General features: G+C 43.9%; 1 protein-coding gene across 1 annotated transcript in view; it reads right to left on the minus strand.

Annotated features, from left to right (window-relative positions):
* ACAP2 (ArfGAP with coiled-coil, ankyrin repeat and PH domains 2) overlaps positions 1-24768 on the minus strand; it is a 122189-nt gene that overhangs the window by 17610 nt on the left and 79811 nt on the right. Inside the window, exons 11-18 of the mRNA XM_045030060.1 lie at positions 21195-21246; positions 19125-19225; positions 17532-17637; positions 9897-10105; positions 9604-9673; positions 8272-8366; positions 4552-4736; positions 3636-3728 (exon numbers count right to left, since the gene is read on the minus strand). Of these exons, the coding sequence (XP_044885995.1) occupies positions 3636-3728; positions 4552-4736; positions 8272-8366; positions 9604-9673; positions 9897-10105; positions 17532-17637; positions 19125-19225; positions 21195-21246 (911 nt within the window). The remainder of the gene's footprint in view (positions 1-3635; positions 3729-4551; positions 4737-8271; positions 8367-9603; positions 9674-9896; positions 10106-17531; positions 17638-19124; positions 19226-21194; positions 21247-24768) is intronic.

Below are 24768 nucleotides of genomic sequence, written 5' to 3' on the forward strand. Positions count from 1 at the left end.
TTTGTACACACATGAGAATTGCATGTGGCTGCCCTGCAACTCCACTGCACAGGAGCTAGTCTAGCAACAGTTGCAGACTTGCCCTCTGACCAAAGTGCATAACAGAGCTTTCAAGCTGTAAGCCTAGTTGGGAATAACAGGGAAAAAATGAGGTCAGACAGCTCTTCAGCACGGCATGAATATGGATACTTGTGACAAATTAAAGAAAAGGAAAAAAGAAAGACTGGATGCAAGAGATTCCAGATGCCTTGGTGCAACCACACTAGTGACATGGCTATGCTGCTACGGATCCACCAGCCTGACCCAAGGGAACTGCACCGAGATGCACAGATTCCAAGCCAGAAGGGAGCACTGCAATCATCTAGTCTGACCTCCTGCACAATTCCCCGAGCAGACTAGAGTGAATAAAAAGCCTGTCTGGGAAGTCCAGACAAGAGAGGTGCATGACAGGAATAAGCAGCCTTGATGTACACCTTGAGGAAGGTTTAAGGGGGTGAAACATCAAGACTCAGAGATGATACTTGGACACAGCTCTTCAGCTCTGACCTATGGAACAAAGAATAGCTATGAAGATGCTGACCAGTGCTTCTGGGCCTATCAGGCCAGCTCTGCTCTGAAGCACCACTTTCCAACCCAGAGAGCTAACCGTGTTTCCAGGGCTCCTTCCCTGAGGCTCAGTGCACCATGCTGGTGTTAACTTATGGGATGCATTGGGGAGGCTTGCCACAAATCGGCATTCACTCCAGGATCTGGCTGCAAGAGGCGATCCTACATGCCAATCCAATACAGGCACTGGAGGCTATGACCTGTACCTGGGTGACACCGCTCAACCGCTGAGGTCATTCCCCAAGTGTAACAAACCAATGATCAGAACTGAAACGATCTAAAAAAGCCCCAACAAATAAGACGCATCACAGACACACAGCACGTTGAAGTCTCACCACACTGGCTGAGCTTGGCCTCACTCTAGCAGTCAGGCTTGTAAATAAAAGAAAACTAAGCACTCCTCATTCTTTTTGCTGATACAGACTAACACGGCTACCACTCTGAAACCTGTCACCATGCAAGGCACTGCATTTAGCCGTATGAAGTGGAAATCCATCAACTTCATGATTTCAACAATTTCCATCCCACCATAAATGTGTTAGTCTCTAAGGTGCCACAGGTTCTCCTTGTTCTTTTAAAGATAGGTCTACACTTGCAGAGTTTTTGCGCTGTAAGCTTCACAGATGATAGTGAACCGGTGAAAGTGAAGCACGGGCCTGTGTACTCACTTAATTCCTCAGGCGTCAGATTATTCACATGGGCAGCACTTCCCTCCTATGAGAGCAGCGCACTGAGGGCAGCTGTCCCACAGTGCAGCTCTCTCCATTTTGACGACTGGTCTTGTGGGAATGGAGGTGAGTGATCACGGGGCATCCTGGGTCCCTGCACAGCCTCCTCTCCCCAAACACTGATCAGCTCCAGGAGCTCAGCATTGCTCCAAGCAGGGGATCGTTTGCTCCATGGAGCAGGCATTGTCACCTGGCCAGATAAGTGAGCACTTGCCAAGAACACAGGAAGGGGAGTTTCAAAGTTCCCAAGGCTTTACAGGGAGAAGGGCGGATGTCTGTTTACCACGCGTCAGAGCAGCAGAGCTGCTGGCCAGAGTGGTCACCTAGGCGTTGTGGGATATCCTGAGGAGGCTAAAAGCCCTGTAAACAGGAAGAACATGTCTTCACTTGCACATCACAGCAAAAGCACCACCGCTAAGAGCTACGCCTCTCGTGGAGGTGGTTTTCTTTTTACGGTGAAACATCAGAGTTTCACTGCAAAAAGTCATTGACAAGTGTAGACGCTCCCACAGTTTTTGCGCAAAAAAGGACTTTTTCCGCTTTAAAAGGCAAGTGTGGACATGCCCTCAGTCAGCAATTAACTGACAAAAGAATTACAGAGAAAGCACCCAAGTCATCTGAGATCAGCAAGCAAAGGGCAAAGTCAGCATCGAGCGCTGAAGGGAGCTTCCAGTTCCATCCAGGGGCTGAGGAGGGGATGGCATGGCAAAGCAGTGGCTGGCTGCTGTATCATTCACCATCGCAGCAAGGGGTAGCCCATCTTCAGACACATGGACATTCAGAAATCTGAGCTGTCTGAATGTCAGACACACAGATCCATCCGGCGGGAAACAATTATGACTGGTATCTCTGGTGATCAAGTGAACAAAAGTAAGAGTAGCATTCACGTTGCCAAAATGATGCCTGATATGTTTCAGCAACACAGGCATCACGAGAAGATTTCTAAGGCTGTGTCTACACTGCACACCTTACAGCAGCACCTGAAGCCTTGCACTGCACTGTTAATTGCTGGTGTAGACGAGCCTAACAGACTAGGGAGATGCACAGAGAGAGCTGACGAATCAGCTGCCTGCGTGGGAGTCAGGGACAGGGGAGAGCTGCCAAGGATCAGGGCTGTCGGATGGTCCCAGAAGGAAGCAGAAGGTGGTTCCTGGGGGGAAAGCTGAAGGCAAACAGAGCAGCAACGGAGGTTTGCTAGTCTGTCCCCGAAGCCAGAGAGCCAGGGCTTGAGAGCAGGGGAGAGGCTCATTGGCTAATGGCTCCATGCTGGAGAGTTGGACCCAGGGGAACCGTGAGAGGGCTACGGAGAGTGACAGATGCTGCCAGGTACTTGCTGAGAAGAGCAGAGTTGCACTCCATATGGAAGTGTGGACTGGGGCCTGGTGAAGGGCACCAGGGCCGCACCAGAGGGCTGAGACCTCATGAGGGGCGCTGGAGCTGTGTGTTGCACGAACCGTCTGGACGATGCTGGGGAAATTCTGGCGAATGGAACGTTTTGTTATGATTTATGCGCATGGGACTTCTGCAAGGGCTGTTTGTCCTCAGAAAGACTCTCTAGACTATTTCCACAGAGTCTGCAGGGGGAAAATCAAGCAGGTGTGCTCATCATGCTGCAGCAGAGCGCTTCAGGCACAGACCGCCCAATGACAGTACCGAAAACTCTTCCGTTTTTACTAGCTGGGCTAATGGAGGTATCTTGGGGAAATAAGAGCAACTTTTAAAGGAACTCCCAGCTCTGATGGTTTCATTGCTCTGCTTTTGGACTCCAACAAAAACTGTACAGTCAGTAAGTTCCCATTGTTTCTGAGTAAGTCAGAATTCCATCCACATGGATGCAATATATATTCAACCATTGATAAATGTTCCTCTGGACACCTATTTGCAATTTTTATGAATGGTGGTTAACTAGAGATGTAAGTCTTTAATGCCAGAAGCCTTCCTTCAAAGAACAGTCAATACAGCACTGCTCTAAATGCTGTAAAGAAATTCCAGTTTGGTATTATCTGAGACAGAAAAACATCTTCCAGTTGGATTTAGAAGAATTCAGCTACCTTCCTGCTACCACACTTGAGAGGCAGAATGGATAGCAGACAGGGAAAATGTGTGAAAGATGATACTGCTGCTCACTCACAGGAATTGCTAGCTATATTAAAATGGCACTTGGAACAGGAAGGGGAAAATCTTAGTAATACACCAGTATTTACTGGGACCAGCAAGTCTCAGTCTGCTTTTTGCTAGCATGTTCTTAATCAGAAAAAGAAATCACTTAAGTCCCATCTTTAAGTGCAAGATCAAACAGACCTGGCTCATACAAACTGTTTGTGGAGATGGTGGAGGCGAGGTGGTCTCTACTGTCATCGGCACTGTGCTGGGTCCCACTGTCATTGCTTCTTACTGTTTTTAGGAAAAAAATGTATTAGAATTCACGCTCCCAAGGTACCCACCTCTCACAGACAACATGAAAATAAAGCAAGCTCTTACACTTAGTCCTGAATTCATTTCCAGTTATTTTTAAGGGAACAGTGGTAACTAGTCAATATTTCTAATGTATTCAAAGAAATAATCTGAAACTGCACTTTTGATCCAGACACTTACAGTGGTTCAACCTGCAACCATTTTATAAAAAGGAAAGAGGTCAGGATAAGTCAAAAGCTTAAATTATTTCATGGAAACATGAAGCAATGCAATAGCTTGGAGACAATGGACCACAGATAGAGAGATGACCACACCACAAAATGGACGACGAGTGCAGATGCTGAACCCACCCTGAGAGTAGTACTTACTACTACGCAGTTTTGAAGAGGTATCAAAGTAGGAGAAGAGTGAATCTAGCTCATCAGGACAGAACAGAGACTCCCGCCTCACCTCGTCGCTACTTACAGCAACCGCTGGGGACATGCAAGTTAGCGAAGCACAAAGCAGGCAGCAAGGAGGGGAAGGGGCAGGGAGAAGTTATTGGGAAAGGTTAGGAGGATAAAAATAGGGAGGAAAGACTGTGGTTAGTACATTTCTGAATTTAAGATGCTCCTCCCCCTTAAAATGAAACACACTCCAGGGCAAGTATTACTTTTCCCCTGAGCCTCTGAAAAAGACTGAACAATTGAGACCCAGTTCTGGCTTTTATTTACTGAATTGCTCTCTCAGTACAGAGAATACCACCAGTAACACATTTTAAAAGAACATGCTAATAGATACAAGGCTAGAGGGCAGTAAATACCTGTGGGAGAAGCTGTGACTTGTTCACCTGCCAACGGTGATTTTTCAGGGATGCTGTGCATATTTTCCTCCTGACTTTGAGGTCGAACTTTTGTTCCATGCTCAGGAGGAGATACTGATACAGGCTGTCTCTCCACAAATTTTCTTTCCACGTATTTTGCTCTGATATAATCCTCTCTCTCCTGCCTGGCATAGACAAACGTCGGTGAAGTTATATTAACGTTACTGAACACAGTAAGTGGTGCACATATTCAGATGAAAGCCATTATCCAAGTATTGCAGTTCAGCCTCTTAGTTACTTGCATGTAAAATAATTTTTTTTAAGAAAGCTGACGACAATATTTTCCAGCTCTCTGAAATGCAAAATTCTTGAACAGATTTAAAGTTCGCTCTGGAAGTAAGCCTGCATCCGTTTCAGCCCAAGTTTTTGAGAATGTTGAGTGAATGAACAAAAAGTTGTAAGAAACCCAAATTCAGTATTTACAATAGCTTACACTCCCATGATAGTGTGTCCTACTTTAGAAACAGCTGCGTACTGTATCTTTATACATGTAGCAGCAACTTAATAAAATACTGTCCATTTAGATTTTTATGTAAATATTAATGTTATGCCTGGGAAAGTTAAGAGATTATAAGGACTGGACATGTGAGTGATGAATGATGGTTGGTGAAAAGTAGGCAGCTGCAGCATAACCTACACTGAAATGCTCTCTTCCCTGACCTCAGGGTGCCATCACCATGTACATACCGCATTTGTGGCCGAGACAAACAGGTAATTTTATTTTTCAGCCACCTTTCAGGCACGAGCTAAGGAAGAGCAATCAAGTACAGGAATAAATGAAAGGGTGATGAAACCACCATCACTGGAGTTACTGAGGAATAGCTAAAACACTAGTGGGAATGATGTCAAGCATCCTGCAGCAGTGGTTTTCTAGCGTCCACGCACCACGAGTGATCTGCAAAGCGTGGCGGTCCAGAGCATGAACTGTGTAAGAACACGCAGCAGGGAACTGGAATTTGGGTATGGAAGTGTTCTACAAAGAGCTCTCTTATAAAGTGGCCCACAAAATGAAAGATTGGAGACCTAGTATATATGATTGGGGACAGCTTTTCCCGTGCTTCATGGTGAGGAATGAGAGGAGACAGAGTGGCAGGATCAGAAATACCTACTTGAAGGTTGTTGAGAAGAAGCTAGAGTGAATGTGTGGTGGAGAATAAAAAAAGAGGACAGAAAGGAAGTACTGTATGGGGCAAGGAACAAAGCAGCACTGACGAAAGAGGACGAAATTTTCCACGGGACTTCCACTAGTGGTACTTTGCAGAGTGAGAGCGGGGAAAGATCCAGGGCTGGTGTTGGTTTTGGCAGCCAGAATGGTGGATGCCAGGAATCAAGAAGCCACGTCTAGGTAAGGTGGAGCTGAAGGCCACAGCCATGGAGTCAGGAGAGGAGGGAGCTCTGAGAAGGAAAGAGAAAGCAAGAGCAGCAGAGAGTGGTCACCATGCCTGAAGGAGTAGAGTGGGGGAAGAGGACCAGCATTGAATGGTCGCAATGACAGAGGGAACCCTGATGCGGAGGCCTCAGAAAGGAGCAGTGTTTTGTGAGGAAGTGGTCAGTCATGGAGTGGCAGAGATAAATGGTAGGGGTGTATTTCATAGCTGCAGGCGAGGAAGTGAGTAGCCCTGGAGTCAGACTGTCATCAGTATAAAAAGTTGAAGTCCCTCAGCTTAAGGGCTGGGGACTGAGAAAAGGGGAAAACTAGGGAATCAGCATCAGCACAGGAGAAGGATGGCCAATGACAGCCTCCTGAAGGAGTAAGGCAAGGATTTGGACAGGGCAGAAAAATAAAGGAAAGCTGAAAGGGTCAACAGAAGGCAACAGTGTCCTTGGCAGTGGGGGCACCAGAGGGATCTGTGCAAACTGCATTCCAGGGACCAGTCACATGTTCACAACGCAGGAGGAGAGGGTATGAGATATAGTAGCTTTGCTGGAGACAGTGTGAGAGCTCCAGAAGGAAACGAACAAGGGAAGGAATGCTGGGAGGGAGCAGCCTGCAGGAGATAACTAGGGTGACCAGATGTCCCGATATTTAACACTTTGTCCCGCGTCCCTATCAATGTACAATCAGGATGCCATTTGTCCCGATATTAAAGTAAGAAGGCGAGCGGGAGGGAGGTGCTGACCCCATGGGTGCTCCGGGGCTGGAGTACCCACAGGGAAAAATTGCAGCCAAGTTCCCCTCTCCTTGCCTCCTTCTCCCTCCAGTGCACTGCGTCCCCCGCCGGCGCTTCCTGCTGCCTAACAGCTGCTTGGCAGCGCTTAGCGCTTTCCAGGAGGGAGGGGGGAGGACCAGGGATGTGGCACGCTCAGGGGAGGAGGTGGAGAAGAGGCAAGGCAGGGGTGGGGACTTGGGGGAAGGGAGTGGAATGGGGGCAGAGCAAGGGCAGATTCTTGGGTGGGAAGAGGCGGGGGGTGGGTGAGCGCCCACCTGGCAGAGGGGAAGTCGGTGCCATAGGGGTGAGTGAAGAGGCGAGCGGCGGGTGGGGAGGGTGAAGAGGCGAGCAAGCGGTGGGTGGGGCAGTGAGGAGGGATGCAGCAAGCCAGCAGGGGGCCAGGGGATGAGGAAGGTCATGCGGGGGGGGGGGGGGGGAGGGGACACAGGGACACCTGGGGCGGAGCCCGGGAGGGGACACAGGGACACCTGGGGCGGAGCCCGGGAGAAGCAGGGGTGGACTGTGAGCGGGGCTGACAGCACCCCAATGTGTCCTGATATTTTGGTGTTGTGATCTGGTCACCCTAGAGATAACAGCTATGCCAGGAGAGCTAGGGTCATAACAAATGCTGTCAGCAGCAAAGAGATGGTGGCAGAGAAGGAGCTGAGGGAGAAATTAATGAACAGGAGAACTGCTAGGAGACTGAAGATAAGGTGGAGGAGGCCAAAGTAAGGCTTTGTCTACACTAGTACTTTCATCGGGAAAACTTTTGTTGGCAAGGGGCGTGAAAAAAAAAACTGCACTCCTGACCAACTTAACTTTCACCAACAAAAGCACCGGTGTGGACAGTGCTATAGCGCTGTGACATGCTCTCCCCGACATAGCTACTGCCGCTCGGTGGGGGTGGTATACTTATGCCAGTGGGAAAGCTCTCTCCTACCAGCACAGAGCAGCTACACGAGACCCCTCACAGTGGCGCAGCTGCAGTGGTACAGCTGGGCTCTGTAAGGTCTGTAGTGTGGACACAGCCTAAGGCTGGAGGAGAAAGAATGACAGGATTGGGGGAGTGGGGAGAGGCAAGGGGGAAGAGACTGGAGAAAGGGTGAAGGGAGCCAAGCAGAAGGCCAAAAGGGAAGATCTCGTGGAGTGCTGATGAGAACACAAAAGCTTTAGCCTCCACCATAAGCAGCTTCCATGAATCAAGTTAGTTTTGAGAATTTCCTGGATAAGCATGTCAGTGAAAAGCAGACTCACTTCCTCGCCCCAGTAAATGCTGGGCTGCTGAATGGCAGCACAGAGAAATAGCCTGTTCCACAGGGGATTGCAGCAATAGTGATGGAAGAGAACCTGAAGCCATTAGGCATTTGACCCTAAGGAGCAATGGTGCAAAATGAGCAAGACAAAGACAAAATTCAGTTATTTGTGCTAAGTGACAATGCAGAGAGTTTACATGGAGAACATTTATAGCACTAGTTACAGGAAGATCAGTAAAACCAAACTAAATCACTACCGTTGGCTTCCAGGTTGTGGCTTCTTAACTCCCATTCTTTCAACTTTTGCTTCATAGATTCTATTGATGACATCATTCCCCAATTCACACATCAGCTACAAGACAAGAAAATATCAGCACAACTATAAAAGGCGTTAACTCTCTGAGTGAAATTCATACCTCGCCCGTCACCACAGCGTTTGGGCCTCTTGAGATCTTTCATTTACAATAGTTTGTTAACAAACCTTGTCAGGGGAGGGCTAGTGAAACAAGTGGTGAACAAGAGAGAACAGACTTCCAAATGAGGTGATGAACAAATTGTTTGGGTTGGTAAATGGCAAGTACCAAAAAAGCACTACAAGGGACTAGCAGCAGGGTAAAGTGCGATTGTATTCTGAAAAGTGCTTATGTAAAAATCACTCTCCTTTTATTCACTCAGCCATACCTGCACACTTAATTCACAAAAATACCTTTTACTGAATATACTCCTCTTAGTCCTGCAGAGCCTGCACACCTAAGAGGCAATCCACTGAGTTCTAGTCCATCCCATACATCAACAGAATAATCTCTAATCCCTTACACCTGTACAAACCCTCGATGGCACAGAGGCTGCACAGGTGTCACATCAAGCAGAATGTCCCTTGCAGAATCGTTATGGGCAGTGGTGTGCCAGAAGGAAAGAACACAGCTTGACTCTCAGATCTAGACAGAGATTGCTAACCTGGCTTTTAAAGGGGCAGGAAGTGTTTAATTGTAAAATGAACACATTTGAGGTGGAAATGCACGACAAACACAATGAAATCTGCACCCTCATCCCTGCTGCTATTTTTACCGGGTTATTCTTTAGGAGTAGAAAAGCAGTAAGGCCCAGTAACTTGTGAACCATCCTAGCTAGAAACAAATGCTTTGGCCCAGCTATCCAACTGCACAAGTGTCATCCCGTGACACTGGATCTTAATCACACCATTCTGATAAATATGTACATACACATAGCCAGCCCTCCCTCCCTCCCCCCAAATGAAATCTGAAGCAATTGTAGTAATGTCTTGAACAGCAATATTCTATACCAAGCAAAGCCTTGGAATCCTTTTTTCCCCCCCAGATGGTGTTGGGCTTGGGTTTGTAACTCACATTTCATTAGCTATTGTGCTTAAATCAGGTTGAAAATGCTGTGAATAAAAATATGATAATCCTCTTTCACTTTCCAAGGCTACTTGGTCCACGACTCATTGTTCCGAGCCAACAGTCATTTCCAAGCACTAGCTCTAGACCAACAATTAGACACAAAATTCAATTCCTGCTACAAACTATTACTATCATTTTTAGAACTCTTTTCTCAAAGGATTACCGTACCTTTAGAAGTTCGGGCTCCCATGTATCTAGTGTTAAGGATCTAACTTTTGAAAAGTGGACTCCTAGACTCCTAAACAGGGAAAAAAAGCCTCACATTAATACAGAACTACTGTATGCCAACAGACTGTCTTATGTTAGGCAGGCTTACTAGTCCCTCTTGCAGATCAAGCGGTTCTTTTAATTCTATCTGCATGCAGGGGTCTCTAATCTTGCCTCCCACGTTACAAGATGGAAAAACACCTTATGATGAAGCAATGCTTTGACCATGCTGCATGTCTGAAGGGTTTACCTACCTGTGTATCCCAGAACACTCAATACACAGTGTGATTCCTAGGTTGATACTGGCCCAACGAGGATCTGCCAGGCCACAATCACAACAGGCGATGTTACCACCAATACATTGAACCCGCTGCAGAGCACTTTCTCCTTTTAACAACTTCTCTTTTGACTCACTGCCAGATTCTAGGCTTCCTGTAGAAGGGGAGGATTTCTTCTCTAGTTTCTAGAAAGAGGAAAAAAGGAAGAACTAGAGGCCCAGCAGTTAACATTGCTATGGCCCTGGAGGAAGCTTCTACATTTATCAATAACCATTTTATTGCTAAACAACTGCAAGGAAAGACGTGTAACTGCAAAACGTCCTTAACTTCTCGGTAGAAACTTGGGGCTTAAACATAGCAATAGCCAGTTGTGCTGGACATTTCAAGCACAGCTATAAAAATGCAAGTTACTTACCCTGTCACTGGAGGTTCTTCGAGACGTGTGGTCCCTGGCTGTATTCCACATGCATGCGCACCAGGGACCAGAAAATCTTGCAAGCAGCATCTGTTGGTCTGGGTCTGTGCCCTGGAGCTCCTTGTGCTCAGCACCAAGGGTTATAACGAGAGCTGTGGACCACCTGCCTCTCTAGCTCCTTCACTACTGTGAATCCAATCCAAAGCACAGGAGACAGCGGGCAGGTGATGGAATACAGATAGGGATCACATCTCTCAAAGAGCCAGTTACAAATACCAACCTCCATTTCTTCTTTGAGTGCTTATCCTTGTGTATTCCGCACATGGGTGACTGGTAAGCAAGAGTCAAATAGCAGGGGAGCACAAGGATGCAGGTGGTACAGATGTCCATAACAAATGTTCGAAAAGCTGCATCTGCAGAAGAGGCTTGGGCTAAATTGTAATGCTTCACGAAAGTGTGGCTGGAACACCAGGTTGCCACCTTACAAATGTCCACCATAGGTGCTTATCAAAGACATGCTTCCAAGGTTGCTTGTGCTCTAGTGGAATGGGCCCTTATTGCATCTCCCTCCCAGAGACGCTGTAACAGGAATGCCTGCTGTCTTTGGAGGTAAATTTTGTTGTGCCCAGGTAGAGAAGTGCCTCCATTTAGCAATATAGCATTTTCTGGTGGAGTCTTGTCTGCTGTGTTTAAGAATAGGCTGATGAACAGCCTCCAAACATGAACACTCTAGGTCTGATCCCCTTCCAGATACTAGGCTGTGAGGTAGAAACAGTGTGGGCTAGGATGTCTGGGGTCCTGCCATTCTCTAGTGATAGATCCAGGAAGGGTTGAATGGTGGATGGGTAGCCATTCACAGGAGGTCTAGAAATCAGAATAGCCTGGGCCAGTTGAATGCAATAAGAATGACTTGCACTTTGTCATGATGAATCTCCCATAGAACCTACAGCAGCAGCAAAATAGGAGAAAAAACTCAAGTTGTCTATCCAGGATCGTAGAAGGGCATTGCCCTTGGAGTCCCGACCCAGTGCTATTCCAGAGCTGTGTATGTTGAACTCCTTGTACATCAGAGGTGAATAGGTCCCAAGAGGGAGTTCCCCACTGAATGAAGATTTTGTTTAGCACTGAATTGTGTATCTCCCTCTCAGGGTCAGTGGAGTAAATCTTTTGCTTTGAAGTTGATACGTCCCTCAGAAGGACTGGATCCGAAAACCCAGGTGATTATGGGTATGGGAGGGTGAAGATATCCTCCAGGGAGGTATAAGCCTCAGTCCATAAAACTTCAGCTCCACCTTACAGTAGTACAGTGAGAGGCACCTCCCAGCCAGCCATTGACACTAAGCCAACTTTAAGTATGCAGCCATTGTCCAGCCCAGGAAAGGACAATGGTGGACCACTGAAGGTAATAGAAAGACAGACATCCTGGCTCTCGAATCAAGAGGGAGTCTTCACATTCTGCATGACTATGAGTCACCATGTACTAAGAGGGGGAAAAAAAAAAGCCTTGTAAAAGCAAGCATGTATCTGAAGGTTGGCCTCCAGAAACTGAGGAGCAGTCTTTAGCCGGAAGCTGTCTGTGAACACTTGATCCCCAAACTAGGGGGATATGTGGGAAACCGTCCAAAGGCAATAGGTAACTCATGTTAGAAAAGGGATTTTTTCTAATACAGAAGAACAAAGCCTGATGTTGCGTTCATGTTTATTGTGTGTGCAGCTTGACCGTTTGCTTTCTCTCACTATTTCAGCTTTGAATCTTTTTTTCTATTAAGGAAACCTTTTGTTTACTTTTCCCCCAAGCAGCCCTCTATTTGCAAACTGTGTGGCATGTGGATGCCAAAGGGAGTGGATGGCTGAGGGGCTGACAGAGGGGAACAATCTGAGCATAAGGTACCTAAGAACTCGGAAAGGTTGGAGCTGGGCAGATTTGGGACTGGAAGGGCTGTTGGGGTTACCCTACAAGAAGTACCTGGTCTTGTAGGTAGGTGTCGCCACTGAGCTGTGGATAGTCAAGCCTAGTGGCTGAAATGAGAGATTAGAGCTAGGTCCAGGGTGGACAGAGTTCAGGGACAGAAGCTGAATGCCAGAGCCAGAGGGTCAACCAGAGTCATAGGGAAGAAGTGGAGTCAAGGACTGAAGCCAGAAGGGAACGGGTCTGGAGAAGAGCAGGGGCAAGCACTGGAAGCAGGCTGGAGCAGAGCTGGAATACGGGCAAGCACAGCTGCAGGACTGTTACGCACTGAGCATCCGCTCATCTGCTATAGAGGCCAAGCTTATAAGCATGGCTGGTAAATCAGCGGCTGTGGTTACTCTGTCAGTTCCAAGTCATTGCAGCTGGGCTCACTGGTTGCCTAGCAGCAAAGCTAGTCAGGGAGGAGGCCAGCAGCTGGTCCAGCATCAGGGATGTGAGCCACAGCCAAACAGCATGAAGGCATCCCAGGTGACAGGGTAGATGGTGATAGAACCCCTTACTGCTCTTGGTGATCTCCAAAACATCACACTTGCTCCTGTGCACCTTACCCTCATGGCTGGGAAGTTTAAGTAGGGCTAAGTCTTTAGGACCTGAGCGTGAAGACTCACCCGATTTGGAAGGAGTTGGGGAGGGATCCTCTCTCTTGGGAACAGACCTGGAAGGGCATTTTTTCTTGTTTCTGTGACAGTGTCCCCAACTGTCATGAGAAGCCTGACACAATGAGTCTTTAGCTTTATCAGACCTGGCCTCTGCTCCAGAGCTTATGCTCTGAGGGGTGCTACTCAAGTGCTGAGGCCAACAAACTGGGAACTCACCCCAGCCTGGATCCAACTGAAGTCTCATTGCTTTCTCCATTAGGTATTTCCTCAGTCAAAGCTCTCATCCCTCTCAGGTCCAGGGACAAAGAGCAGAGAAACGTGCCTCTCTGAGGCTGTAAAGATAGCACTGGTGGTCATTGCTGACCAAGCAGCAGCAAGGACAAGAGAGATTTATTGAACCCTGGGCATAGTTCTCCTCCCAAGAGGGGAAATGGAGAGGGTCTCTGGTGCAGGGAAAAACTGATCTACACTAACTATAAAGAGACTACCAAATACACTAGACTAAGAACTAGATGCAATTATATTTATAGATAAGAAAGAGTGCAAAGTTATCTTCAGACACAGAATATTCCGACTCAGGCCATGTGATGGTAAGAAGGAACTGCAGAGGCAGGTGGTTTGTACCTCCCCTTATACCCTGGATGCAGACATGGACCAGGGCTCGGGCATGGACCAACAGACACTACTTGAAAGGTTTTTGAGTCGCAAGCACTCAATGCACATGCATGTCACGTGTGGAATACGCACAGGGATGAACACGGTTAATCCCCCTACAGTGAGGTAGATTTAAAAAAAAAATCAGTATTTGAAATTTTATTTTTAAAAATAGGATTTTTTTTATTTAAATATAGGTTTATTTTTAAAAAATGAAATCATTTAAATTTGAAACTTTGACAACCTATGTTAAGGAATAACCTTAGTATAATCTATTTAAATCAGATACATTAAACAATAGTAAGCAGTACATGTTTGCTGCCAAGTTTCAAAGAAAGTCAAACCACTGAACTGGTGGAAGTCACTGGTTAAGCACCTGCATGCGGAATTTGCTGAAGTGCTAAATCAGTTTATGATAGCAGTAACCTTTTTTACAGGTACACAGAGAATATTTTCTTAATTTCAGTTTATTAAACCAGTTCAGTTAAAAAACTAGTTCATTCAAAGTTAAGAAAACATTTGGAACCTGAAACAGCAGGAAAGCTTGCTGTCCTCTCCCAATCTATAAAACAACAATTGGGTGTTGGAGAATGAAAGCTACTAGTTCTAAAACCTTGAAGGACATGGTGACCAAAAAAAAATTAGTTCAATTCACTAATTGATAATACTTTTGTTTAATAAATCAGTTTTAAATGCAAGACATGTTTTTATAACCATTTTCCCCTTATGCATACAGCTCATTTTATTTAATAAACAATTTGAAATGTTTGTGCATTTTAATTGTTGGAATTTCCATCCAAATACAACTTGACACAAATCACAAGTTAAAAAATTAATTTTACTAAATAAAAAATGCATCATTCACCACTTTCTAACATAAAAATGTTAAAATTAATACTCTGAATAAATGTAAGTTAAGCTATATAACTGCTTAAATAAATGTGTGTAGATGATAGTGTACCTTCCTAGTCAGAATAATTGGGTAAAGACTATATTTAGTTACAAATCAGCATGTTTTAATAGTTATCAATGAGAATCAATCTTTCTGTAGAAAAATAACTTAAAAATACAAATACAAAACAAGATTAAAATTGATGACAGTCTCCTGCTTGCTGATTTAAATAATTATTAAAAATCAGTTATTTAAAAAGCAACTTAAAATCAATCCACCTTGCTTGATTTACATTGGTATGTTTGTCTTGTGGACAGTTTCCTGCTCTGAAGCAAGATGTTAAAGACTGCCAGCAAACAACTCCTCCTGGTGGACATCGGCCAGCCAGTATCCAGGCTGTGAGGTTCAGTTACTCCAGGTTCAGGTGTAGGACCTGACTGTTATTCTGAGAGAGCAGGCGAGGCAGACTCAGTGAGGTGACTGGCCTCTGAACTGACAGTCTCATCAGCTAGGAGTACCAGAACTGTCTGGCCCAAGCGGAAGCTATCAGAAGACTGTCCCTGAATCCTGCCTGAACTTTCACAGGACCCTGGAGAAAAGCATATATGAGGTCTGGAGACCAAGGGATGAGGAAAGCACCTGTAAAGGATCCCAGACTCCTCCTCTGGAGCAGAGCCTCTGGCATTTGTCATTGTGGCACATCACAAACAAGTCTACTGTTGGGTAGCCTCATCTGCAAAAGACTGTCTGGAGGGCCGAGAGACCACTCGTGGCTCTTAGAGAGTCTCTGCTGAGCTGGCCCTGGGACATGGAGAACTACTGGGTAACTGGTGCTGAATACTCCATAACCACAGACTCATGGCTTCTTGGCACAGGGGGAGGATAGGGCCCTTCCTTGCCTGTTGATGTAGTGCATCACCATGGTACTGTATGTAGACACTTGCATAGGGAGACCCTAAAGGAGAGGTAAGAATACTCTGCATGCCAACTGAATTATTTGGAGTTCCAACACACTGATATGAAGGAATGACATGAGAGCCAACCATGATTTACTGAATGTGATTATCCAATTTGTGTGCATTTGTATGCATGTATCATTTCTGTATCTGAAGTTAGGAATACAGACTATGTATCGATTGCAAAAGTGTTTGCACGGGGAATGCCCACGAGACTGGCTGGTTAGTCAATGAGCCATTAGGGAGGACAATAGGACTTTGAGATGCTCATCTCCCACCTTCCTGAGATGCTGCTTTGAAATTGCAGGGTCCTGTGGTTGTGTCACCTGGTACTGGACCCCATCTTGGCCTGCTAATATTTTTCCACAGAAGGGGTGGAGACCAAACTGGGAAACAAAGGATTCCCGCCATATATAAGTTTGGTGGGAAGCAGGGTCCCCGTTTTACCCCTGGGAAGGAGGGTAGATGGGAGGGTAGGCACTCACCTCCTTAAGTAATTCCTCCAGTCCTCGTCCCAAATCTCCTGTAAAAACCAGAAGAGCCCAGAAGATGCTATCATTGTAATTCCACTATGCACCTGAGGAATAAATGCCCTGTGCTGAGTGGGAACAAGCAGCAAGCAACTTATGGAAATGCTGCTGCACAGAGCACAGAGGCACCTCAGGCAACTGCCACTTATCACACAGGGTTTGTAAAAATAGCAACTGCATAGCCTGGCAAGAACCACATAAAGGCTGTCAGAGTAAATGGCAAAGAACTCTGTGGGTGGAAGGATACTGGCGCAGAAATTTCTGTGGTCAAGAGAAAGACATACTGCCGGGACAGATGGCAGAGATTTTGTTAGTGGGGGGGAGTCACAAAATCCTTGTGTCTTTGGCTTAAGTGCACATTGAAATTGAGACTTTGCAAGCTGAATTAACAGTTGCTGCTGTTCCCCATAACCCAACCCAAATATTATTGGAGAAGGACTTTTTGAATGTGGCTCAGGCTGTCCAGACCAAAGGGTAGGGCCCTGTACTGAGAGCAGGATGTTCGTACCATGAACCGCAGGAATTGTTTATGTTCCAGGACTATTTAGATGTGGAAATAAGCATCCTGTAGGTCAGGAGCTAAAAACCAGTCCATAGGATACAATAAGGGTTGATGGAGGCTAAGGTGACCGTCCAAAACTTGAAACATCAATGGAGGAATTCAGACAGCATAGATCTAGGATGGGTCTCCTCCCACCATTCCTCTTTGGTATCAAATAGTAGAGGGAGTAGAAGCATTTTCCCCTGAATTCTTGAGGAACTTCCTCTACAGCTCCCAGTTGTTGTAGGGAGCCGACTTCTAGTTGTAGAAGTGCCTCATTAGAAGAGTTCTTGAAGAGGGATGGAAGGTGGAGGATGGGTGTGGGCAAGGTGAACAGTTTGAAACTGGGTGAGAACCTTTCTTCACAACCTCTGGGGCCCACCAGCCGAAGGTCATCCTTACTCAGACTTCTTTGAAACAGTAAAGGTGGATGCCAACAGAAACCCAGAGGCTGGATCCACAAATGATTTATCTGAGTTCTCAAGTGTCCCATCCAAACTGCTTCCTTGGTGTTTGTCCCTGCTGCAGGGTTATCAAGGATGAGACCAATGAGCACTGCTGGTGGAACCACTGACATTTCCTCAGTAGCTCTGAGAGACATTGCTGGAATTGTTGCTAGGACTGGTATCCGAATGAGGACCAAGTTCTCTGTAGTTGTTGGTATTGTTTACCCCTGGGCTCTGGGACACATGCTGGTGCTCTGCAAGGTGGCTGAGGCCACCTTGCCCCTTATTCTCTCATCTACAGTGGGAGCGGAACCACACCTGTGCTCTGGGAGCCCTCAACAGACACTGTCATTCAAAATAACCCAATCTGTGCACATGGGGTGCATGCACTCCAACAGTGAAATCTGTGTAGATAATCACTCAAAGAAGTTATTGATTCAAAACATAAAATGGTCAAAATAACCTTAACTAGATGAAAAGTTAATTCAGTAGACACAGATCAGAGACCTCACAAAAATAATTAAATTTCTTCTACAATTCTCACTTGAAGAAAAAAGGATCAGAAATGGTTTACCGTATTATTGACTCTTGAAAGGTAAATATACTTGCCTCGGATTCATCCCCCTTCTCTCTATATGCCGTAGCAATACTGGTCTGAACAGCCTTAATCCATGCCTGCCGCAGCTTTTCAGAATCAGCCTGGAGCATGCAGCTTCTGTGAGAAATAAGACACAGACTAAGATTCAAGCAAGCTGAACAACTGGCTCAAAGAAGAGAGACACTCATTAGAAGCCAGACTCTTAAGCAAGTTTTATGTTAGGAACTTCAGCGCATCCTAGTATACATACTACATCACACAGTTACTATTACTGTTAACAGCTGGCATGTGCTTGACCCTTCACAAACACAGAATGAAGACGTTCCCTGCCTCAAAATACTCAAATCTAAATGATGGACACCTCAATAGGACACCCTAAGAAACCCAAAGGATGGGTTAATTTGCTGTTTAATTTCCATGTGGTTATCCTGAAGTTTCTGCTTTGCATCCTCACCTCCCATTTACCTGCATGACTGACTAAACAGGACATGGACATCAGTCCTAGAAAAGGCACAGAGTTCTGACGTCTAACATACGAGACTGAATTCAAAGGCAGGAGACTTCAGGGATTTAAAGAGGAGGAAAAACTGCTGCCCACACTAACATTCAGAGAAAACAAGTCATCAAATGTCAGACTAAAGGGTTGAAAAAGCGTAGCTAGGCAGAAGCCAAATAAAGGTAGAATTTGGCCAATGGATGGGGGAGAAAGAGCAGGAAACAGACAAATTTTAAGATGGAGAAGAGAAAAAACACACACACACACCCCGCAAGAGCAGCTGGCCTTGTACCACAGGACTCTAAAGTGACATGAATGTCCCGTTCTTGCACATGCAGAGCTGCCTTTCCTCTCTAAGCACACTAGGCAGTATTTTATACTGTATGGTGCTGCTTGGGCTAGTACTGACTTTTTAAAAATTCAATATTTTCCTTTTATTCAGTGGGAACTGAAGTGTAATTGACTACTGCAGAAGCAGCTATTACAGCTATGCTGTGCTTTATTCCTGAACTTAGAAATTATCTGAAGTAATTGGAAGCCATTTTCTGTACTATTAAGAAGCAGCCTGACAGTACTGCCTGCAGCTCATCCATTTAGCAGCAATCTGCCTACCAACTGTACTACTGTATAAAGAACACTAGGGAGATGGGAGGGATAGCTCAGTGGTTTGAGCATTGGGCTGCTAAACCCAGGCTTGTGAGTTCAATCCTTGAGGGGGCCACTTAGGGGTGTGGGGAAAAATCAGTACTTGGTCCTGCTAATGAAGGCAGGGGGCTGGACTGGATGACCCTTCGGGATCCCTTCCAGTTCTAGGTATATCTCCATTATTTATTTAAGGATGCATATTTATTACAAGTGCAAAAATCAGACTGAATAGTCTCTACTGCTGCCCAGAAATATCACATGTTCCAGGTCACAGAAATTAGAGAACAAAGCGATTGAGATTCTTTTCCCATTGTGACCGCTCCCAAAACAGAATCATAAGATTGGAAGCGACTTCAAGAGGTCCTCTAGTCCAGAACCCTTCATGGCCTTCTTGAGTTCCAAGTCTGAAAGTGAAATGTAAAACTTGTATTATATATGAACTTTAAAAAAAATTACCCCTTACTTTGTTGGAGAGACCACCTCGAAGCAGAAACGTCTTTCTATGTCTTCGCAATGCTTAACTGTGCAAAGCCGCAAGTCTTCAACGACTACTGTGGGATTATCCTAGAGAGGGATAAAATGAACAAAAACAACTGAAGTTTATGGTGAGGGGAGACACTTACTGAAGCCACTGCTAGTCTCAACTGCTTTCCAATTTTTCCCTTTCATCAAAACAGATTGCATGTGATATCCATAGTAGGAGTTAACTGTTAGTGTATGAAAATTTAATACAGACTTGGGAGAACCCGCCTTTTCCTATCAAAATTGACTGTGTGATTTAAAGCTGACATTTAAACAGCAGAGTGGTTCAACTGAGTACCACTGTTTTTTCTGAGAAGAGAATAATTAGCTTGCAAATCAGACCGAGAGGGGTCACAATTAAATGTGACCACATTTCACTGCAAGTGCAAAATCAGATGCTAGGTTGAAGCTACTTTAAAAATTTGGTCCATAAAACAGAACAAAATCCTTAAACTAGCATCAAAGTATAATATTTGTTAAGGGTTCTACAGTGTGATCGTGGTAGAATAATAATAATACTGCTCACAAAACATCATCATGAAGCAGTTAGGATTGCCACACACTCCCATACCTAACAAACCCCCAAAGGGAAAAAAGAAAAAAAGGTACTCAGTACATTCATTCTTCCTGTCCACCCACAAGCATATATCCAACCATTACCAGAGCCACCTTACACAACAGACCACGCACCACACCCAGCTGCTGGCCACAAGACACTGGACTAGATGGACCTCTGTTCTGATCCACTATGGCAATTTCTAACATTAACTCTCCCCACCCTGCCACCCGCCACTTCTGGCCTTCTGCCCACAATCCTTTATTAGACTCTTCTCCCCCAACACTAGTAATTGTGGGTGTTTGGTGTAGAAGTTAGTTGTGTGGGGAACGGAGAATTTGATACAGGCATATTTGCTGAAGGGAATGAAGAAGGTTGGCCTCCTTGGGCTGCAGGTGGTGCAGAGTGAAGGATGCTCTCCATGATCTGTGGTATTTGGTAGCTGTGATAATAGTAAGGTGTGTGCTTGTGAGTAGAAGAAGAGGGTATGTATATAAAGTAGCTTAACTTTTCATAGGCTTGCTTTTGTGGGTTTGTGTCAGGCATCTTGTGTGTAGCAACCCCAAGTTCTTCACAACAAAGCTTTCCATGTATTCCTTTCCTAGAATTTTTTTAATTAGGGGTGGGAGGTGGATAAGTAGGCAGGGAGCAGACCAGTAGGGGCAGAAACAGCTGTTGGAGCATTATAGAATATTTTGTCCAGCAGCAGCTGCATATACCTTCCCTTGTAGGATAAAATCTGACCAAAGTGTAGCTTTTGACAGATAAATTTTTATGTGGACCTGCTCACCTGCACCTCCCAGTCAAACAGGACTGCATGTTCCTGGCCCCAATCAGGTTTGTGTGCGCGCACAAAAATTTTCAGTTATAAGAAGAATATTACTTTAAAAAAAAAAACAACTACCTATTGCACCAGATTCGCCCAGGTGCCATATCTCTCCCAAGTTCTATTAATTCAGACTGTTTTTAAAAGTGGTATCAGCCAACAATGAAAAGCAAAACTGTCAGGTGACAAATTTAAACTGAAGCCCAAATTAAAAGTCTTCCTATTACAAATTTCTGAATGAAAGTGAGACAAAAATTGCATAGAAAATTCAAAGGGCATAAAAACTAATCCTATATGAAATTTAACAGTAACCAGCAGCCTACTTTCAGAGAAAAACAGGAGTTTATGCTCATTTTAGAATGCAGCCCTACCTGCGGAATCACTATCAGGAGCCTCAATGAGGATAATGCGCACTTACAAAGCACCTATCTTCAGGAATCTCAGAGATTTACGAAGCTGATATTACCCCATTTTATAGGCAGGGAAACTGAGACAGAGAAATTAAGTGGTTTTCTCAAGGTCATGTTGCGAGTGGCAGCATCTCTCAACTTTCATTCCTCTGCTCCATTCAACAGACCACCCTAATTCCCATTAACCACATTCTTGGGTATTGGAAATACAGTACCTACCTTAAATTTTTTCTGGTAAACAAGCTGATTATTCTGTATTGAAAACCAGCGTCTATATAAATAAAAAGATATCCAAACATTTAATTGATTTCGCAGTGCTTACTAGTTGTAACAGATGAACAGAGTATCTATGGAATCACACTGATTAAAGGAGTTCACAAATGTCTCAGTAAGTCTTGACAAGTTTGCACAACAATGGGATTTCATCAAAACAATGACAAAAGGAAAAACAAAGACAAAAGAAAAGAAATTAAGTAAGACTCACATAAGTTAAATCTTACACAAGTGCATGCACATTATCACTATGTTAGTTAAGCAATTCATTCCAAAACTTTTACATTCCAATGTATGGTCACGGCTATATCTTTATGACAAGCGAAATTGATAAATAATTTAAAACATCTATTTTAGTTTGTTTACCCATAACACAAACTATGGAGTGGCTGGAAGCTGAGAGGTTAGACATTCAGATTGAAATCAAAGCATGAATTTTTAAAAGAGGTAATTAAGCACTGGAACAATATACCAAGGGCTCTGATGGACTTTGCATTATTGGCAAAATTTAAAATCAAGATTTGACATGTCTCTAAAAGATCTGCTTTAGTTCAAACAGGGAATTATTCCGGGGAAGTTTCAGGAACTGTGTTATGCAGGAGGTTGGACTAGGTGATCACTGCACTCACTTCCAGCCTCAGAATCTATGAATTCCTCACTCAATTATTTTTGAGAGAGAAGTTTTAGAAAGTAACTTATTAAGTTGCTAAAACTACTGCAGTGTTGCCACCTCTTGCGATGTATTGCAAGTTTTCTAGTATTTGGTATTTCTTAAAGCCCTAGATGCTAGAATCAAGAGACTGCATGAAAATCAACTTTTTTTTTTTAAAGCGAGTTCCTAGACCATTTTTGGAGAGATAAGCTTGAAAACATGAAGCAAATGCATCCTGCAGGCTCAAATACCAGAAGGCAAATAAAAAGACTCCCAAAATTGCCAATCTTATTTTTGGGGCCCTGACTCATGGTTTTTGAATGCTTGGGGTTGGAAATCCCACTACTACTCTGGAAAAGACTCTGCATAAGGACCCTGGTCCAGAACATCTGATTCATCACCAGATCAGGCTACCATACACGAAACATGACAAATAACTGATTAACTGCCACTCTATTTCCTTGGGATGCAATCACAAAACTGGAATCACTGAATAACTGGCTAAAGATTATAGAAAAAAATAAAAAAACAAAACTAATTCAGTACTATAGTCAAAGTTGGGCATACTTCTTTGATCAAGGTTTATTTTAATACAAGCCTGTGTTTTATCTTATCATATTAAAGTGGTTATCACAAACATACTCCTACAATATGCCACTTATTTTGTGCTGCCTGTTAAGATGAGGAACAATGTTATGTAAAGTGACATCAAAACATTGTCACATTATCCATGAAATTGTTTAATACTGAACTCTACTTCACTACAAATAGCAACAAAACACCCCTATTTATTAAACCACCACAAGCACACACAAAAAAAATACTTAAGGAAGAACAAAGGGGGAAATAAGGTATAAAAAGAATTAGACTCATTCCAGGAAATTTTTATTGTAAAACAGTTAGTACTTAGCCTGTAGAAAGTTGAGATTCTACCTTTTAACAATTATATTTCCAAATGGTGAAGGAATATATTTAGTTTCAAAAAGCAAGATCTCCATTTATAAAATTATAAAGGTTAATTCTAAATGTGACTGAAATACTTAGATCAAATATGGAAAGGGTTTTTTCAAGTTATTAACTACAGTATATTTCAGTCACTGCAATTGAAAAGCTATCATCTTTACCATCTAAAAGGAATGTATTAATCAAGCATGTAACCCAATCATTGTGTAGATTATTTCTAAGTAAAGAAATGGATAATTCAGCTACAAAGCAGGCTGAAAAAGGAAAATAAGCAGAGAATAAGTCTGAGTTTTTGTACATACAACCAGTTAGATACATGAAAAGCCACCCCTACAAAGCAAAGGAAAGTGCAGCCCTGCCACAAGAGATAACATGCAATGGAGCAAATCTCTAAGAATCACTTAAATAAGTGTGGTGAGTTTTATGAATCCAACACACTTCACTTGTACAGTTAACATTTAGTGAATCTCTACAGTGAATAAACTCCAATCTGGCAACCATGGTATATCTGACCGTATAAATGTACAGTATGTTACGATGCTTCTGAGGTCTTTTCCTGGAGGTTTTTTACACTGCTCTACCTACCTTTTACAAAAAGTCAAATTAAAGAAGTCCACTCATTTACATTTTTTAGAGATGGGGAAAAAATGTCACTGAAAATGAAACCCTTTATTTGGTATAGTATATGCTGTAACGAATACTCAACTTCTGGCTTTACTTTAGCCGCAGTTCTATGCCAAATGCGTAAGTGAATGCATTAGTATTATAGCATTTTTTGAAAAGTGACAGCTACAAAATACAGTGCATTAACGTCACTCGTAGCACCACAGTGATTTCATCATTAAGGACTACCGAGATTTTTTTTAAAGCCAAAATTTGGGCCCATCTTAAAATGATTAGATCCCATTAGGGAAGTTCTCCGGTTTCTAATCCGCACAGAAAAGGGCGTGGTCCAAAGACAAAACAGACTCGCACCTCATGCCACTGTTCCTACATTATTTGGATGCAATGTCCCTACTGTGCTCCTGGGATTGACTGTAAATGGTTTGGAGACTAGCTGTGTTGTACGTGCTGAGCTTTATCAACCATGTGTTTTAAATACACCATTCTATTATCAGAAAATATGGAGGAAGGGACATTTTGTGGGGGCATAAAAAAATGAGTTTTGTTCCTGCTGGCTCTCTAGTAGCACATAACTAAAATGATGCTGCACCACAAGGCAGATATTTTGACGTCAAATGCTTCTATATCATTCAAAGTAGCCGTTAAAACGGCTAATTTCACTTCAAATTTATCCAAAAGAAAGGAAAAATAAAATCAACATTTGCCAGTTAGAAAAGAACAAAAATCAGCAAAGAGTGTTTTCATACTTCTAAGAACTACAAGAGACCAAAAAAAGAGCAATGAGAAAAGAACTTTTAAAAAATGACGTTAGTGTCTTTACTAGAAACTTAAATCAGCTTTAACAAATTCAAGAGGGAGTCATTTTGTTTATTGTTTGACAGGCATGCAGCTGACTGAATCATCTAGGCCCAGAGAATTAAATAGAATGATTAAAAGAGAAACACTCCCAATCCTGCTCCCAGAGAAATCGCTAGCAAAATGTCCATTGACTTAAATGGGAGCAAGATAGCACTTTTAACATATATTCTGGAAAAGTCTGACAGTGGAGACTAAGATTTTTGGGGGGAGGGGTGTTTTAAGCTCCTCTGACTATAAATGCATCAAACCTTCTTATCAATTTAAAAGGTGTTGAGCAGCATGTGTGCTCTCAATTCATGCAAAAACCCTCTGTTTTCTTAACCAGACACTTTCTATCCATTGCAAGTAATCAAAATGAAATGCAGGGTTAATGATGAGCTTTTACGTGCCAAAGAACATTGGGAAGGTATAAAAAGCTGGTTG

Source organism: Mauremys mutica, chromosome 9 (assembly GCF_020497125.1).
Source record: "Mauremys mutica isolate MM-2020 ecotype Southern chromosome 9, ASM2049712v1, whole genome shotgun sequence".
In the NCBI taxonomy this organism is placed as follows: domain Eukaryota; kingdom Metazoa; phylum Chordata; order Testudines; family Geoemydidae; genus Mauremys; species Mauremys mutica.